The sequence below is a fragment of the Phasianus colchicus genome, chromosome Z (assembly GCF_987193195.1).
Source record: "Phasianus colchicus chromosome Z, bPhaCol1.hap1.1, whole genome shotgun sequence".
Lineage (NCBI taxonomy): Eukaryota > Metazoa > Chordata > Aves > Galliformes > Phasianidae > Phasianus > Phasianus colchicus.
This window is the reverse complement of record NC_143476.1, coordinates 15990445-16009493: the sequence shown is the minus strand read 5'-3', so window position 1 is coordinate 16009493 and position 19049 is coordinate 15990445. Positions and strand designations below refer to the sequence as shown.

General features: G+C 41.9%; 1 protein-coding gene across 2 annotated transcripts in view; it reads left to right on the top strand.

Moving 5' to 3' along the window:
• Positions 1 to 1076: 1076 nt before the first annotated feature.
• The window catches only part of DCP2 (decapping mRNA 2), a 30445-nt gene continuing 12472 nt past the window's right edge, over positions 1077 to 19049 (top strand). The window contains exons 1-5 of one of the 2 annotated variants that reach the window (XM_031609901.2): positions 1077 to 1329; positions 12849 to 13000; positions 14535 to 14662; positions 15099 to 15197; positions 18258 to 18410. In XM_031609901.2, the coding sequence (XP_031465761.1) occupies positions 1103 to 1329; positions 12849 to 13000; positions 14535 to 14662; positions 15099 to 15197; positions 18258 to 18410 (759 nt within the window). In that variant the 5' untranslated portion in view covers positions 1077 to 1102. The remainder of the gene's footprint in view (positions 1330 to 12848; positions 13001 to 14534; positions 14663 to 15098; positions 15198 to 18257; positions 18411 to 19049) is intronic. The other variant, XM_031609900.2, reaches the window with a different exon arrangement.

The following is a 19049-nucleotide window of genomic DNA, read 5'->3' as shown; positions in this document are numbered from 1 at the left end:
GAAAGTGTTGCAGGTCTCATATCTTCTATAGAGCCTTGCATGTCTACCTTTCAGGCAGAAACAGAACTCACTGGAATCACAGTGAGATCTGCTGGTTGGCACACAAAGCCTTCCACGTGTCCTTGCCAAGAGCCATCTCTTCCTCTGTGCTTCTAGACATACAGATTTCGTGTGAATCACCTAACATCTCAAATATTGTAGCAAAAAGGTGGTGAAGCAGATATCATTATCAAAATCTCCGCTGTGGAGTTTGCTGATGAGAAGGAACAATTTGTGCAAATCTGCTGATTTTATGGAGATTGTGCTCCAAAGTCATACGATACATGGTGCTTCTGGAGCAACCTTTAGTCTTTGCTGCTTCTTTTAACCTCGGAAAGGAGGCAGAAGGTGTTTTCCTCACTTTCCTTCCCTAACAGCTGGGAAACACGTTGCCAGCAACAAGCTGTTTGGGGTAGTATTGCTAGCTCGGTGTCTTCACAGTGCCTTTATTTTAACGACCTCGTAAGCACACGGTGTTTGAGGTGCTTAACCGCAAAGCTCAGCCACAGTCAGGAATCGTTTTATTTTTACAGAAGTTTTTCTTTCACGAAAGACGTGAAATCAGAACGCGGGAGGTGAATGGGCTTAGTACAAAACCCTGGAGCAGGAGAGGGAAGCGACACGAAGTTTCCACCCTGCGGGGCTTTCACAAACTTCTATTGGGTAAGTTCACTTCAATGACCGCGGAAGGAGCCGCGGGCGCCCTCTGCGAGCTGCTGCCTCGGGGCTTTAAAAGCACCACGCCACCCAAAGGCACTGCAGCGCGTGGGTGCGGGCGGTGAAGCACAGCCAGCTCTGAGGCAAGCTCTGAAGCACCGAATACCGCGGAACTCGGTGCGCGGTGAGAAATCACTCGCTGAACGCGCCGAGCCCGCAGCGCTGCCGCCCCCCAGCCCAGCCGGACGGGCGCGCGTTGTGCCCGCAGCTAACATGGCGGCGGCGGCCGACGTGACGCCCCTGGCGCATGCGCCGATGACACACGGAGGAGGCAACATTTCCCCTTGGCCGGTTTCCGCGATCACGTGAGCCTCGCTTTTCGGTCGCAGCTTTCTCGCTGATTGGCATGCCGCGCCGCCGCGCGAGAAGAGCCCGGCGCGGAACGCGGCAGGGGATTGGCGGAGCGAGCTGCCGCTCTGCCTTGGCCGCGCCCCCCGCCGGGCGGGCAGCCGACAGCTCCGCCCTCGCCGCCGAGCCGTGTGTCCGGGCCTCGCCGTGTCGGGATGAGCCGCGCTTCCCCATGGAGACCAAACGGGCAGAGATCCCCAGCAGCGTCCTGGACGACCTATGCAGGTACCGCCCGCTCCGCCCCTCGCCTTTCCCCGCGGTCCCGTCGTGCGGCGCGGCGGCTGCTAGGGGGCCTCCCCGCCGCGCGGAGCTGAGGGGAGGCGGTGCGGCCATCCGGCTCGGGGTTCGGGGCTCGGCGCGGCTCTCCCGCCAGGAGGCAGCGGAGGAGCTACGGGGAGCGACCCTGTCTGCGGGGCAGGTGTGTGCCGCCCGGCCCGGGGCTCTGTGTGGCTGCTCGGCAGGCGGGGAGGTGCCGCGGCGAGAACTGCCGCAGGGCCGAGCTGCGGGGGAACCGAGGGCGGGGGCGGCGGAGCGCCGTCTGTGGGTTTCTCTTCTTGCAACTTAGCGTTGTTTCCCCGAGGGCATAAAACTGTACTGGCGGTGTTGGTGGGAGTGAGAAGAGCGGCGCGCCTGAGGTCCGTGCGACCCATGCAGTGACACGGTGGAGGTTATGTGTTCGGTAGTGAGCGGCGTGGGGTTTCGTGCTGGAGAACTCCGGTGAGATGGAAGAGGCAGGAGAGCACCGCCAGTGCGAAGTCCCTGTTGTTTACCTGTCCTTCGCAGTGAAACATCCAGTCTTTCTCAGGCATAATCCATTTTTTTCCATGTGGCCCACAGGACGTGGGCACAGTTTTCCCCCGGGGGTGGAGAACTGTTCTTTTTTCTGTTCTTTCTGATCTCAACTGGTGATCGTTTGTGGACTTTTAAAGTCATCCCACCCAGCCTCAGAAATTGATGTCCAAAGCTGGATTTGAAACATCATAACAAGTAATCCTTCTGTTTTACATCACTGAAAGGACGCTCTTTAAAGCATTTGCAGGCAGTAGGAAAGGGTTATTAGAAAGAAGTCCACTTACTTTGAATTATTGTTTTCAAGTGAGTGAAACTGCTTAGGAGTGAGAGCACGGGAAATGGGATCTGCTGTACTCATAAATGGTTCATCTTGTACCTTTGTGTAAGAATCAATGTCTGCAAAGCACAAACGCTTTTTCAGTTCTTTAAATCTGACTTTTATAGATTGCTTACATAAGTTGTTATGCCTCTTCTGAGCCATCTACAGAGTGTTAGCACTTTTCTTTTAGTTGTCTACTCACACTTGAAGAAGGGTGTAAGTCTTTCAGAAGATCAGGAAAGGAATTGCAATGCTTACAGCAGTGATCTAGCCACTGTATTGGTGTGACTCCTGTGGGGTGGTGACTGGTAGAAGGGCACGTAAGTAGTCAGGTCTTGCACTGTTACAGGATCAGTGCAGCTGTCTTTATTTGTTCCTTTGAGCCACTCTTATCTTCAGCCTTGGAGTTCTGTCTTGTATTAATTAAACTAATTAATTAAAGCCATGTATGAGGCTTTAATTAAAAAAGAAACACACATACACACACCTTCGAATGTTAGACTTAGGGTTTCATAGTTAACATCTGTCTTGTTGACTTTTGTTAGTGCTGATGGATCAGCCTTATTTCAGATACACTTCTCTATGTGGGGCACAGACAGAGCAGCTGAAAGGCATCAAACTTTAATGTTCCAGGAAGTGAAGAGAATTTTCATACAATCCTAAGAGTTGGAAGGGACCTCTGAAGGCCGTCTAGTCCAACTCCCCTGCAATGAACAGGGATACAAGAGCTAGATAAGTTTGTCCAGGGCCTTATCCAGTCTCGCCTTGAAAGTAACAAGGGATAGGATATCAACCACATCACTAAGCAACCTGTGAATTTTGTTACGCACAAAGAGAAGAGACAGGGTAGCTATGGTTTGGTATAGGTCGTGGCTCACTGGAGACATTTTTTCAGTAAGTGGGAGGTGAGTGGTTCTGAATCTCAGGTAGTTAGCTATAAGTGTTAAGTTTATTTCACTTCCTATTCTATCTATGCTTTGATAGGAATTTTGGAAGAAGGAGCTAAGCAAATTTTAGTACTCAGTTTAGTGAACTCGTTGAGAAGATGTAAAATATCTTTCACATCGTGTTCCTTGGTGTCTTTGTGTGTGTGTTTGTTCTTGTGTTTTTTTTTCTTCTTCTTTTCATTGTCGGCAAATGAAACTTTGTTGTTAATTACAGTAATTTCATAGTATCATGTTTGGAAACAGGTCACGGAGAGCTTATCTAATATATTCTTGCATGAACTATAGTTGAGTGAACTGCAAATCTAAGTAACTGTAGGTGAATGTCTAGGAGATGGAAAACATGTATGTCACTCTTAGTAAGCTAAAAAGTGACCAAAAAAAAAAAAAGGACTTTCAAGTCAAACATGCCCAGTAGTTTAAGGTTTTGTGATATTTCTTGCTTTTTTGTTTTGAATTTGAAAACCAAAAACCTAAGTTAAGTTTAAATGTCCACAGAGCAAAACTACTTTCTTTTTGTATCTTAGAAACGCCTTAGTGTCTTTCAGACTTCTACACTTTGTTTCTATTAGAAGAAAGGTCTGGATCTGCGCTAAATTCTGTTACAAACTGGTTGTGTAGCCTGAGCTGCAGTCAGGCTTTGACTGTATGTAACATTTTACCTGCTTGACATCTAATGCATTTCTTTATGATGGTAAGAACATTGCGAGCTGGAGCCACTGCAATTAACACAACTTACTGCTGAATTAAAATATGATTGTATTTTACTTTTAGCTGAATCACTTTCTTTAGATGCCACTCAGATGTTCATCCTAGATCCTTAGATCACTTGCAGCTCTTCCACCCAATTCAGCAAATTAGTCTTAAGTAGCAATTCAACTCTGCAAGGCAGTTTTAATGTCCGCAGGTAGTTCTTGTGATTTTTCCTGGCCTCAGGCATACAAGCGTGCCTTAGCCGATTTTGTGCATCTTGAGGCAAGGGTGTGGTGTGTTTGTTAGATAGTTTGAAAAAACTATCGTACTGCTGGATAATTTTTATCATGTAAAAAGTACTTCACTTCTTCCATTGTGTGTTAAAGCTTCCAAGTTCTTATGTTATGTACAGGATGATTATATTTCTTCGTGTAGTTGTTGGTTTTGATCTTAAATTGCCAAGAACTATTCAGTTGTGAGGTTGTTTTGGCTAAGCATCATAGAATCATAGAATGATTTGGGTTGGAAGGAACCTTTAAGATCATCTAGTTCCAACCCCCCTGCTATAGGCAGGGGCACCTCTCTCTAGGCTAGGTTGCTCAAAGCCGTATCCAGCCTGGCCTTGAATGCTTCCAGGGAGGAGGCATCCACAGCCTCACTGGGCAATCTGTTCCAGTATCTCACCACCCTCACAGTAAAGAATTTCTTCCTAATATCTAGTTTAAATTTACTGTTTCCCAGTTTAAAACCATTTCCTCTCGTCCTGTTGCTTGCTGCCCTTCTAAAAAGTCCCTCCCCAGCTTTCCTATGGGCACCCTTCAGCCCCTGGAAGGCCGCTGTAAGGTCTCCTTGGAATCTTCTCCAGACTGAAGTGCAGCAGATCTTTCAGGTTGTCCTCGTAGGTGTGCCAGCCCTACTTGCACCCAGTCCAACAACTTGTACTGGGGGCTCCAAAACTGGATGCAGTATCTACACTTGTATTATCTATAATAACTTGAAGGAACTCAGTTTTGAGATAAGGTTTTAAGAAGGTTTAAATTACTTTACTAAATAGTATTTGTGACTTGATGTTCCTGGTTGGGTTAATGTGTACAAAAAGTTCATCTTGCAGTATTTGTATGTTACACTGAGGGTAATGTTTGTCAATTTAGTAGCAACTGTAGTATTCAGCATTAAAAAAAGTGCTTAATTGGAAAAGGGGAGCTTAATATACCTAATTCTTCTTGAGAGTGGGCAAGCTAAATGTGTATTTGTGTTTGTACTCTCTGATATTAACCTTAGTTGTTTTTTTCATATGCCGTTAAGTGTGGAGAATAGAATATTTTCTTATAGGCAATAGTTAGCTTAAATGTAGATGAAATTTTGCTAAAAAGTCTCTTGCATTTTGGGCTTATTAAATCAAGTACATTGGATGAAGGGTTCTTGTGTTCCTGGCTTTGTTTTGCATGTGGAGCTTAATATAATGTTACTTGCAGCAGTAGATATATTCTGACTCAGACATTCATAGCTGACTTCAGAATCTAATACTGAAATTACACAGCACTGAAACCCATAAGAAAGAATTTGTGTAAGCTAGCTCTTAAACAGCAAAACAGCAAAAAACCCTCCACTAACAACTTCTTCAAATAGCAAAGACAAACAAACAAAAACCAACCACGATTATAACTCATAGGCTTTCAAATTTTGCTTCAGAGATCAGTTTGAGGATTTAGTATAGGTCCTGGTGGTGCTAGTGATTATTGTTTAATGCTCTCATTGCAAAATAATTCTCCTACAGACAACAAAAATAAGATTTAACGCAGTAGTTAATGCATTGCTTTGAACATGACAGTGTTTTTTTCCTATTTTCAAGCTGTGCCGTAGCTTTTTTCTGCTATTTAGCTAAGTTAAAGATTTTAGCACCTAGAATTCTTGTCTAGAGTGTGAAGTGTTACTTGGCAGCGTGTGAAAACAAGCACAAAAGTAAGGCAGGTACATAGTGTCTTCAAGCACTTGTTCGATTCCTAGACTGTTTTTAAGATGCAGAATGCTAGGTTACAGTTCGTTCTAGAAACTTAGTGTTCCAGCTTCAATATTAGAACTGTTAGGACCTGTTTTGTTAAATAATAAGTCACAGATATTCAGATAATTTTTCATTATGCTGCCTTGCACTTCTGAGTGGTACTTTATTGAGTAAGTGGAAGTACAGAGACTGGATGTTGGATTTCTGTCTTCATTCTTGCTTTTCCTTATGAGCTTATGCCATTACCTCAACTTTTGAATTTAGGGCTGTCTGTCACACAGTCTTCTGCTCAGCCCCTCTTCCACAGGGGAAATGGGATGGAAAAGATCGTGGGTCACAATAAGATAAGAAAGTTGCTTACAAGTTTGGGTCACGAGCAAAACAGACTCAAATTGGGAAAAACTAATGTGGTTTGTTGGCACTTGGTGAGAAACAAATGAGGGAGGAAAAAAAAACTGCTTTCCCTTTACATCCCCATTTCACAGAATCACAGAATCACCAAGGTTGGAAAAGACCTACAAGATCATGCAGTCCAACCATCCACCTGTCACCAATAGTTCTCACTAAACCGTGTCTCTCTACACAACATCCAAACGTTCCTTGAACACCTCCAGGGTCGGTGACTCCACCACCTCCCTGGGCAGCCCATTCCAGTGCCTGCCCACTCTTTCAGAAAAGAAGTATTTCCTAATGTCCAGCCTAGATCTCCCCTGGCGCAGCTTGAAACCATTCCCTCTAGTCCTGTCACAGTTACACGAGAGAGGAGGCCAACCCCCAGCTCCTTTCAGGTAGTTATAGAGAGCAGTGAGGTCTCCCCTGAGCCTCCTCTTCTCCAAGACAACAATCCCAGCTCCTTCAGCCGCTCCTCATAAGGCCTGTGCTCCAGACCCCTCACCAGTTTCGTTGAGGGGTCTTCTTTGAACCCGCTCCGGGGCCTCAATGTCTTTCCTGCAGTGAGGGGCCCAAAACTGGACACAGCACTCGAGGTGCGGCCTCACCAGTGCTGAGTACTGTACGACAATCACTTCTCTGTTCCTGCTGGCCACACTATTTCTAATGCAAGCCAGGATGCCATTGGCCTTCTTGGCCACCTGGGCACACTGCTGGCTCATGTTCAGTCAAGCATCAATCGATACCTCCAGGTCCATTTCCTCTACGCAGTCTTCCAGCCACTCTGCCACAAGCCTGTAGTGTTGCCTGGGGTTGTTGTGGCCAAAGTGCAGGACCTGGCATTTGGCCTTGTTGAACCTCATCCCATTACAAAAAACTCATCCCATTTTCCTGAGCACAACTTCACTCCTTCATTTGTACCTCCTCATGGTTTCATGAAGCAGTCTGTTAAGCATTGTACAGCTGTTTGTTCACTCTCCCTCCTATTTCAGTGGGGTAGAAAAGAGAATCAGAGGAAAAAGTGGTAAAACTCTCATGGATTGAGATAGTTTAATGGGAAGGAAAAGGAAGGGAAAATACTAACGAAAGAATGTACAAAATAAGTGATGCACAATGCAATTGTTCTCTGCTCGCTGACAGATGTCCAGCCAGTCCCTGAGCAGCAGCAGCCCCTCCAGCCACCTCCTACTGTCTTATTGTTTAGCTTGATGCCACGTGGTGTGGAACATTGTTTTGGCCTGTCTAGGGTCAGCTGTCCTGGTTCTGTCCCTTCCCAGCTTCTTGTGCGCTCCAACTCCTTGTTGGTGGGGTAGTGTGAGAAGCAGAAAAGCCCTTGGCTCCACAGTACACTATACTACTACACTATACTACTCTTTACTGATAGGTGAAGCTGGGAGCAGTGAGGTTGCTAAGAGAAGCCTGAGGATTATCAAAAGGGACTTCAGGATATTGGGTTGGTTAGTGGATGGAGCAAAGAGTATAAGTAGTGTTTTCCTGTCCCTTCAATGGCAGCAAGAGATACTGAGAGGACCAGGAAAACCCATCTCATAAATACATGGCTGAGAGGCTGGTGCAACTGCAGGAATTTTCTTTTTTAACTGTAAAGTGGTTTACTTTGTGCCTGGCCTGTTGGCTGCTGATGGGCAACATCTGTCTCAAAGGGAAAGGGATCATAACCCAGGAGCTGGCAGGGCTAGTTGGGAGTGCTCTAAACTAAAGTTTGAAGGGAGAAGGGGTTGAAACCAAGCTTGTTAGAGGTGAACCTGGGGAAACGCAGATGAGGCAAATAGCTCAGCTGAAGTGTGTCAATACCAGAGTGTACATCACGGGCAACAAACAGGAGGAAGCCATCCTGCAGCTGGCAAACTGAATTTCCTGAAATGTGGGGTTGCTTTCATGACTAGAGTGCTATAGTGGATTGGCTGTAAGCTTGTCTGAAGGGACAGGCAAGGAAGGAGGAATGGTGGTAATGGTTCTCTGTGTTAGAAAGTGTTTTGAGCTCAGGGCTGGGAATATTAAAGTTGAGTATGAATAAAGATCAGGGGGAAGATCAACAGGGCTGACATCCTGGTAGGGGTCTGTTATAGACCACCTAACCAGGATGAAGGGATGAACAAGGCACTCTACAAGCAGCTAGCAGAAGTTTTGCAATTACTGTCCTTTGTTCTCATGGGAATTTTCAATTTCCATGATATGTAGTGGAAATACAATAACAGTGCAAAAGCAGCACCCTACAGGGATTCTAGAGTGCGTAGAAGATAACCTCCTTACGTAGCTGATAAGAGAGCCTATTGGGTAGATGTCCTTCTAGACCTCCTGTTCACAAACAGGTCAACTGGTGAGAGATGTGGAGATCAGGAGCTGTCTTAGACAGAATGACCACAAAATGATAAGAGTTCGCTGTTCTTGGTGAAGTCAGGAGGCAGGTCAGCAAAACTGCTACCTTGGATTTCCAGAGGGCAGACTTTGAGCTATATGGGACACAGGAAGGGAAGGTCTCTTGGAAGTCAATACTGAAGGGTAAAGAGGTGTCCAGGAGGGCTGGTCAGTGCTCAAGAAGGAAGTCTTAGAGGCGCTGGAGCAGGCTGTCCTCCTGTGTGGTAAGATGAAATGGAGGGGAAGAAGACCAGGGTGAACTTTTTCTGAGATTCCAAGAGAAAAAGTGAGTCTGCCTCCTCTGGAAGAAGGGACAGGCAGCTTGGGAAAATTGCAATGAAATTATTAGGGTATGCAGGGAGAAAAATTCAGAAAAGCAGAAGCCAAGCTTGAACCTGCCCACTGAAGTAAATGAGAAGAAAAACTTTTTTACAAATATATTGACAATAAGAGGAGGGCTAAGGTGGATGCATCTCTGTCCTTTGCTGGATGAGGTGGGGAACATGACCAGTGAGAATAAGGATCTCAATGCCTTCTTTACATCTGTCCTTCAAAATCAGACTAGTTATCTTTGGGGTACTCTACTAATGACCTGGAAGTCTCAGATGGGGAACAGAATAAACCACCCATTATTCAGGTGGAAACAGAGACCTATTACTCCAGCTGGACTGCTACAAGTCCATGGGGTCAGATAAGGTTCACCTTAGAGTGCTGAGCTGGCAGAGGTGCTTTCCACTATTTGCCAACATTCCTGGTCAACTGGAGAGGTGCCAGAGGATTGGAAGCGTGACTTCCATCTACAGGAAGGTTTGTAAGGAAGATCCAGGAACTATGGGCTGTCAGTCTGACCTTGGTGCCAGGGAAGATAATTTTGAGTGAGATCATATGGCATGTGCAGGACAACCAGAGGATCAGGCCCATCCAGCATGGGTTCATGAAAAGCAGGTCCTGCTTAACCAACCTGATCTCCATCCCACCTGTGAATGAGGGAAATTCATTGTTGATGTAGTCTACCTAGACTTCAGCAAAGCATTTGACAGTGTCTCCCACAGTATTCTCCTGGGGAATCTGGCAGCTCATCATCTGTACAGGTGCTGGGTAAAGAACTGACCAGAAGACTGGCCCCAGAGAGTGATGGTGATTGGAGGTAAATCCAGCTGGTGAACAGTCCTGAGCAGTGTTCCGTGGGAGCTGGTTGGGGCCCATTCTGTTTAATATCTTTATTGATGAGCTGGACAAAGAAGTTGGATGCACCCTCAGCAAGTTTGCAGATGACGCCAAGCTGGGAGGAAGTGTCTGTGGGGGTAGGAAAGTCCTTCAGAGGGATCTGGACAGGCTGGATCTCTTGTATTGAGGCCAGTGGAATGAAGTTCAACAAGACTGAGAGCCGAGTCGTGCACTTTGGTCACAGCAACTCCAGGCAGCACTGCAGGCTTGGGGCAGAGTGAAAGACTGTGGAGGAAATGGACCTGCAGGTGTTAGTCATCGCTCAGCTAATTGTAAGCCAGCAGTGTGGCCAGGTGGCAAAGAAGACCAGTGGCAACCTGGTTTGTATCAGTAATAGTGTTGCCAGCAGGATCAAGGAAGGGATTGTCTCCCTGTACTCGGTCCTGGTGAGGCTGCACCTCTAACGCTGTGTTAACTTCTGGGTCCCTCACTGCAAGAAAGACATTGATGACCTGGAGCTTCTTCAGAGAAGGGCAGTGAAGCTAATGTGGGGTCTGGAGCACAAGCCTTAACAGGTGTGACTGAGGGAACTAGTTTTGAGAAGAGGAGGCTCGGGGAAGACCTTACTGCTCTCTACTGTCTGAAAGGAGATGCGATGAGCTGAAGGTTGGCTTCTACTGTGTAACTAGTGATAGGACGAGAGGGAATGGCTTCAAGTTGTGCCAAAGGAGGTTCAGGTTGGATATTAGGAAAAACTTCTCTGAAAGAGTGGTCAGGTGTTGGAATGGGCTGCCCAGGTAGGTGCTTGAGTCACCATTGATGTTCAGGAAATGTTTAGATGTTGTACAAAGGGACATGGTTTAGTGGGGAAATACAGGTGGTCGATGGGGATGGTTGGACTAGATGATCTTGGAAGTCTTCCAGTCTTGATGACTGGTATGTTTATCCCCATATTTTTCATCAAAAATCCAAAACATGGCATCATACTATCCTCCATGAGGAAAATTGACGCTATCCCAGCTGAAACCAGGATGCTCCTCTGCCTCCTCTGGTCTGAGCTGTGCACAGGCATGGCAGTTGATGTCAGTCTGCATCAGCTTTTCTTTACTGGTCCTTCCTCCCCTCGCTTTTCCCCTATTCCATTGTGGATCCTTCCCTCAGGTTGCAGTGCAGCAGGCGTTATCTGGCAGTTCTGGTAGAGGACACACTTCACAGCAGAGAGGATTCCATTCATATTGTGTATTGCTGCATATTGTATCTTCACATTTATGTTCATCTGTAATGCTGGGGGAAGGAAACATCAGCTACTTATGTTGACTAGTTAAGAAGTTGCCTTTTTTTTTTTTTTTTTTTGAACTAACACTACTTCATGTGTAAGGAATGTTTTTATCATTAAAAGAGCCTTCAAAAAGAAGAGACCAATGGGAGGGCGGGGGGGAAAGCTTATGAAGTGAAAATTGCCAAGCAGGAAAATATTCTTCTTGACATGAGTAAGACTATTTATGTAGGGAAGGTATCTGGTCAAGGTCCTTTTTCCATGCAAAGTAATAAGCAAAGGAGTAAGCCATAAACAAAGTATACAGACTGGAGAGATAAGTGATAAAGGTGGCAGTGATAAGAGCTGAACAAGGGCATGTGAAAGTGAGACTGTTCACTCCCATGAAGTATGAGAACCTTGTCACTTTGAAAAGTAAGGGAAAAAGAGGAAGCTGGGAGTGAAAATAGAGGCACAGACCTAAGAAAACAAACATGGAGACATGGTGTGGGAACAGTGCAGAACTAGAGGGAACTGGGGTGAGTGAGCTGGGTGCAGGGTTGGGGGCGAGCATCTGTATCACCTCCAAACCCAGTGAGTGTCTGTGTATTTGCTAGCAAAACTTTTAAGTGGGAGCAGGGCCTTTGTGTAGGCAAGGGGTGTGGGGTTCTAGTTTGGGGCTGCGTAGGCAGAGTGGCTGTGCTGGGGAGACTTTGCATGTGGGCCTGCAGCAGGGGCTGGTGGCCTCAGGGCAGGAAGGGGTGGGCTGTGCCCCGTGGGTGTAGGTGGTGCTGAGGAAGTGCCTTGCCTTTTGCCTGAGGCAGTCTTGTGACTGGCTGTCTCAGTGTCTGTGGGGCAGGTGCTCGGCCTCACTGCTTGTTGAACCTGTGCAAAATGGCATTGTGGCCCTCAGCCCGGGCAAAGACCCTGGGCTAGTTCTCAGCAGTGAGGCAGGAGGGAGTCCATGACCAGAGCTGGTGGAAGAAGCAACTACTCTTAGCATACTGTAACAACTTACACTTAGAAAATTTAAGTAAAGATGTCTTAAATATTTCTACTTTTGGCAAAGATAACAATGCACCTTTAGATTTTAGCTGGTATACCCCTCAAGAGTTGGAATTAAGTGAACTTATCAAATTGAGTAGTTTTAAGTTCAGTTGGGTAGGTGACTTTAAAAGGAAAATTGTTATGTTCTTGATGTTACAGCTGAATACAAAACACCTTCGTAAACAAAATGAGCTATCATTCCATGCTACTACTCATCTGTATATCCCTGGAACTATATTCTTGTGTGTCAATATCTGAGTGGAAACATAAGGTAGACTTAAAAAATAAACCAATTGCCTATATTCTATTTCAGATTGAGAAAGTACTATCATACTGAGTTATAAATTTTACATAAAGTAAAAGATTAATTGGAAATAGGTGACTGTGTTTAACTGATATCTAGAAAAAATGTGTTGATACCTGTTATCAGAGTTTGCAGGTATTCTGTAGTGGGTGCTAGAGAATGTTTTCATTCTCCTAGTGCAGTTATTTACAAAAGTTCTTCCTTATTCTTTCTGTTTTCTCAGTGCTTACTTAGTTTCTTGTGGTCAATTTTTGTGAAAGAATTTCATGATGCATTTTTCTTCTTGACTTTAAAATTTGTATTTTATTTTCATATGAAGAGCTTTGCTGTTCAGAACATGAGGAGGATCTGTTGCTCTGTGTTCATGGATCAAGAATTCCACTGCTGTAATGCATTTTTCTTGCTAGATTGCTTTAAATCAAAAGACTTGACTAATTATATTTTTTCTTCAACAGCCGATTTATTTTGCACATTCCAAGTGAAGAGAGAGACAATGCAATCAGAGTGTGTTTTCAGATTGAACTTGCCCATTGGTTTTACTTGGATTTCTACATGCAAAACACACCAGGATTACCTCAGTGTGGGATAAGAGACTTTGCAAAAGCTGATATCCTTTTTATTGTTGTCATTGTTTTCTGTCTCACTGCGTAAGATGCAAACTGAATCTTAACAAAGCTTTGTACTTGCAGCTGGAAAGTGACAGACAATTTATGTGTTAATGATTAAAAATAGTATTTCTAGATATGTGATTTTTATCTTTTGCTTCCATGATTTTGTGGCATCCACAAACCAGAATTTTCTTGTTCAGCTGACGGCCTATGGAAAACAGGTAATTTCTTATCTTTGAGGATATTTCCTTTTGGCTGCAGTCAGACAGGAGCACTTTGTGATGCTTTTTCTCCTTTGTTTAATCTCTTTCCAGTAAAATGCTATAGTAAAATGTTAATCTAGCTGAAGATGGTGAGTTCATAGGTGCTTCTAAAACTACATTACTGGAATGAGACAATATGAATTTTTTCTAAAGCTATTGTGTTTGACTTTTGCATTTTTTCATTTCCTGGTGGAACATAGACAATCTATTCATCACTGGAGAAAAACCCATGGAGAAAATTTCATTTCAGCACCCAAAAATAGGTTATAAATTAAGCAGTTTCCATCCATTCTTGATGTGGCTTTGAGTGCTTCTAATTTTCATTATAATATCTGTAGTCTCACCACCCAAAATATTCCTTGTTAGTTTGATGGGAGATTTATTATTAAATGCTTTAATACTGTTTTAACAGTAGGCTTTACAGATGTGGTCTTCTTTTGTTGCTTGATGTTATGCAGCTATTTTTTATGAAGGCTTTTTTTTAAATTTTCAGACCAATTGTAGACAGTGCAGGAATTATAAAATACATACTGTTCATTCATTACATCTTTCCTTCTTTGGCATTTGTCAGAAATATTAATTTTGTTGTCGTGTCTTATTTTTAAGTACTGCTATTTAAAGTTTGGTTATTTATTGTTGGTAGTATAATTTTGTATATAATTTTCTTTAAAGAAAATGTATTTGCTTTCAATAGTTTAGGTTTACAAAGCTTGTTCATGTTTTTTCCACTTGGTGAATCTTGATAGTGCATTGGAATTTAGGTTTCTGTAACATGATGCCATTACAAATAATTTTTTTGTTTTTTCCTTTTATCTGTGTATTTAAGTATGATTTCTTAGTAGTATCGTTCGTAGTCATACGAACGATTGTGGGAAAATTTCTTCTCCAAGCAAGAGATGAAACAAAGTGGTCTTGTCTGTTCCATTTATTTCAAAGTATTAAAATGTTTAAAAGAATAATGCATATTTAAACTAATCATCTCCAGTACGTCTTCTGCAAGACTGGGGAGTTCTCTCAAACAAGCACTTTTGCACCATCTTTTTTTTTTAATCTTTTAATTGGCTTGCATTAGAATTTGCAAATTCCTTAATACTCTCTAATCTTTAGAATTTGGTAATGAATTATCCAAAATACTTAACTTCCAAGAATTTGTTTTGAAAGCATTTGGAGGAGAAAGTATGGTTATTGTAAGTATTGAGTTGAGTATCTCGTCTGTCTGTATGTGACTGGAAACTGGATGTTTAAGATTAGCTTCCTTAATGTGCTGTACTCTTCAATCACTGCCCTTTTTTACTGCCTCAAGGTGAAGATGTGCAAAAGGTTTTAGATGAGTGGAAGGAATATAAAATGGGAGTGCCAACTTATGGTGCAATTATTCTCGATGAGACACTTGAAAATGTAAGTATGGAAATAGTTGTGAAGAACTAGAGGGGAGGAGTATGGCGTGTGTTGGTACAATAATCTTTTCGTAGTTTACATTTGTCATCTGAAAAAAAAACCACTTTGGATTCACAAAAACTTGATATATATGACATTGTTGAATGCATATGGAGATCGAATTTGGGAATAAAATATTGGAGACAGTAAATATTCTTCTACTTGCTTCCCTATTCAGTTTTGCTTTTTTAATTCTATGATGCTATTAAAAACAAACAAACAAAAAAAACCAGAAAAAACACGGTTCTTGCTAGAACACAGAGACCCTGTTGGGTGCCTCTCTCCTGTCTGAGGCCCCTTTTATGCAAGGAAGCAAGAGACAGTGAAGGGAAGAGATTTAATATAAATTTGTTAGAGTAGTTGGTAATTTGCCTGTTGTGTTCACTGTGTTTTGCAGGTTCTTTTGGTTCAGGGCTATTTAGCAAAATCTGGTTGGGGATTTCCTAAAGGAAAAGTAAATAAAGAAGAGGCTCCTCATGATTGTGCTGCTAGAGAGGTAATTTTTGTTTGTTTCCCTCAAATTGATTTTTTTTCTTTTGACTTAAATGATATTTTAATGTGAGCAAAGATGTGTGTATATGCGTTAGATGAAAAGACAATTTATTTTGCTATTTCTTCATTGGAATTGGGTAATTTTTTTATTCTTATTGCAGTGTTCTGCTGTAGCATGTAGGTCTTGGAGTTACAGAGTGATAACTGAGGATGTGTTATGTGGTTTAAAATAATGTTTGACGTTTTTCACTGTTTTATACTACCACACAAAATGAAATGGATTCTGCTTTGAAAGATCTGTTCTGAATGAATTTGAACTGACCCTTAAATATTACCTTATGTTTAACGAATTTATAAATGTTAACATTACGAGGATCCATTGCTTTTGGAACATTGAATCAAAGAGCCAACAAAATGTAAAATGATAGAAGAATTGAAGTTTAGCTGATACATATAACTTGGCTCTGTGAAGAGGCTGTGGTGAGTTGGGTGTTGTATGTCGCCACGTGAAAATCGTGAAGAACTTTTGTTCAGTGATAAAGAGGCAAGCATCAATATATGTGGCAAGCAAACACTAAAGAAAACAGTCCATGAGGTCTTCTGTTGCAGAAAACCTTGCAGAGCTGCATGTTAAAAATAGCCTGTGAAAGAACAGTGTTGGTATAAACTCAGTGTTCCTCTAATATAATACAGCTGGAATTTTTGAGAGGGAAAACAGAGGTGAGGGGAAGCGGCAAGGTGCTTTAGTTTCCTTCATGAATCGGTATCTGAGAAGTTGTGGAGTCTTTCTTAAGTGTACTTCTTTAAGACTCAGGAATGAAAACCTGATTGTCTCATTCCCTGACAGTGCTTTCAATACCACTATGATATTTAGTATTGACCTGAAGAAGGAAAATAAGATGTTAGATCTTAACAGAGCAATCCCACGCAACAGATGCAAATAAAAAGTAGTTTTATATTAGCACTGCTGCTCTTTGAATGTAGACTCTTTTGATACATACTGGTTGGCTTGAGGAAAAGGGGATTGCCCAACCTACTGCCCTGGTCCTTTGTAAGTAAGTGATTGAAATTTTACTAGCCAAATGATTATGGGGTTGAGCTGAGGGATTACAACCTGAGGGAAAGGAGAGCAGAAAAAAACGTGGACAACAAAACAATGGACACAGGCATTAAAGTGGGCACAGTTGTACTAGGAAAAATATGGTAATTGTGTTTTTATTTGGGGGAATATATTATATATATTACATCAGCGAACTGTTTTTCTGTTCCTGTGAAGGCAGATCATTGTGGATAAGCAGGCAAAGTATTGAAAACTTGTGTTGCCAGACATCGTAATGTCGATGAAATCTGTGCATAATTCTTTTTCCTGCTTTTCCTGGAGTCAGCACGCAGCTAAAACAGTGAACTGCACCTGTATGTGGTCTATTTGAGGAGATCTTCACTGATTTCTTAGACAGCTCAGTAGTGTTTCAGAAACTGATGAAAGATTAAATGGTTGACTATCTTTACAGAATAAGCTTCTGTGATTAATTCATTTAACTTGTCTGGAAGAATTGTTTAACATTGGTTATAGTAGTAACATTAAGTAGTAAGGAAAAGTTAAGAGATACATACTGAGACAATTTTTTTGTTATTTTCTAAATTCTGCTTAATGCAATTAGATTTGAAGATGATTTTCTTGCTCTTTTTTAAGGATTTGTACGTATTGATGTAGTGGTTTGAAGGCTAGTCGTTAAATTATTTGCTGTGTATTAAATGTTTTTTTTTTAACATTTGTGCTTACTTTCTTTGTGTTTTGAAAAATGATTTACAGTCATTTTGCTGATTTTGATATGTGCTCTTGAGCACGGGGTATTTTCTGAATTACCTACTATAACTTGTAGTTACTTGTTTTTATTTTTATGCTATTCATACGCACAGGCAAGACCACAGGCTGTATGGTTTCTAGTCAACACATCACTGTTTCAAAAGGCAGCTAAGCTTTGCAACTTTGAATTTGATACTTTGACAACTAAGGAAAACATTTAAGTTTTTTCTTTTTTTAATGCTATGTAATGCCAAATGCTTTACTAACTCGGAGTGGAGGGAGAAGAGGCATTTTAATTCTAAGTTTGATCTACAAAAATTTAACAGTAATCCTGCCTCTGGATTATGTACTGTGGGGCTTAATAGTACTGGAGTTAATAACCAGTTCTTAAAGTGATTGCCAACCCGCATTTTCTACCATCTCAACAGAAGTATGAGTGGTATCAACATGTTTTCTGACAAGAAAGAGGACAAGAGAGTTTCTAGCAATGACTATTTACTTAGCAAGATTTTAGACACAATCTTATCTAAACTATTTAGATTTTTGGTGTGACTCTCTCCATGCTATACTAAGTTTGCATATTTTGAAATATGTTTTTATCCTTCTTTAGAAACACAGACCATAAAATATAGTAAATAAACATTACTTTAAGCCTTAATAGTGACCTCTATCAGCTGTAACTTCCTTTTATTTTTGTGGGTTTTTTTTCAGTTAGCTGACAACGTAGTTTTAAAGTTGTTGTCATGGGGAATGTGCAGTCTGAATTTCGTAGTAAAAATTACTAGGATTTGTTATGGATGTAAAAAGTATTTTATATATATATTATATGTATATATGGGGTAGAAGGTTCGTGAATTAGAAGAATCATTGGATGAGGGAAAAAATTGAGCTGTGAGTGAAGCTTACTAGAATTTGAAGATGTCTTTGCACCCACAGTAGTGGGTGCTGTAAATAAGACTTGATTGCATGAAACAGTTGGAGCCTTCCTATCTGTAACAATAAATAGCTATGTGAAAGTGCAGTAGGGTTGTTGCTACTTGTTACTACTGATCTGTTTGTCTAAGGGAAATGTAAACCACATAAGATCTTAAATAGATCTTCATTATTGATCATATACCTGTGTATCAAGTGATTCTCCTCTCCTCAGTGACCTGCTGTCATGAAAAGGTCTGAAGAATAGTTGTCTTGCATTGTGATGGCGGGTTCTAAAGGGATGAATTGGAATATACATACTGATCTAATTTATGTGCTTCTCAGGTGTTTGAGGAAACTGGATTTGACATAAAAGACTATATCAGTAAAGAAGAATACATTGAGCTGCGAATTAACGACCAGCTAGCACGGCTGTACATCATTCCAGGAGTTCCCAAGAACACAAAATTCAATCCCAAAACTAGAAGGGAAATTCGGGTATGTGTTAACTTGTTCAGTTCTGCAGGTACCTTGTGGAGTTTCATTTTTAAAATTCACAATCTGTAAAATAATAAACCTACCATACATGATGGATACTTTAAATACTAGTAAAATAGTTTTGTCACTGTAGTCCTGCTTGCTTGCTGCAACTCTAATGTCAAGTTTGATTCTTGACAATCTATAACATCTTTACTTGTCATGAAGTGCATGCAGTCAAACTGGAATTCTTACCTTCTTTCTTTCATATGTGTTAATCATTCCATTTTATTCCAACTTGTGGATGTATATATAACTATATTCTTCTAAGGGTGTAGTTATTAATTGATATACAAAGCCTTTATTGAAAGGGAAAGCTATGGCTTGTCTTTTTCATCGTTAATACTGTCCAGACTTCGAGAACAATGCATTTTAAGAAGGTGGTTGGGAAGGGGAAACAACATCAGGAACTGCTGTTTTTGATGATCTGTGCAGTTTTTAAAAGATCCTATGGAGAGAAGACACAGAGTAGACAAGTTTACTCTGTAGTAGACTTGGATATTTTGTTCCTATTGCTAATGTTCACCATCTTCAATGTTTTAATATCTTTCTTGTATTATAACTTGCTTTAAAAACCTATCACCATATTTTCATGAAGAT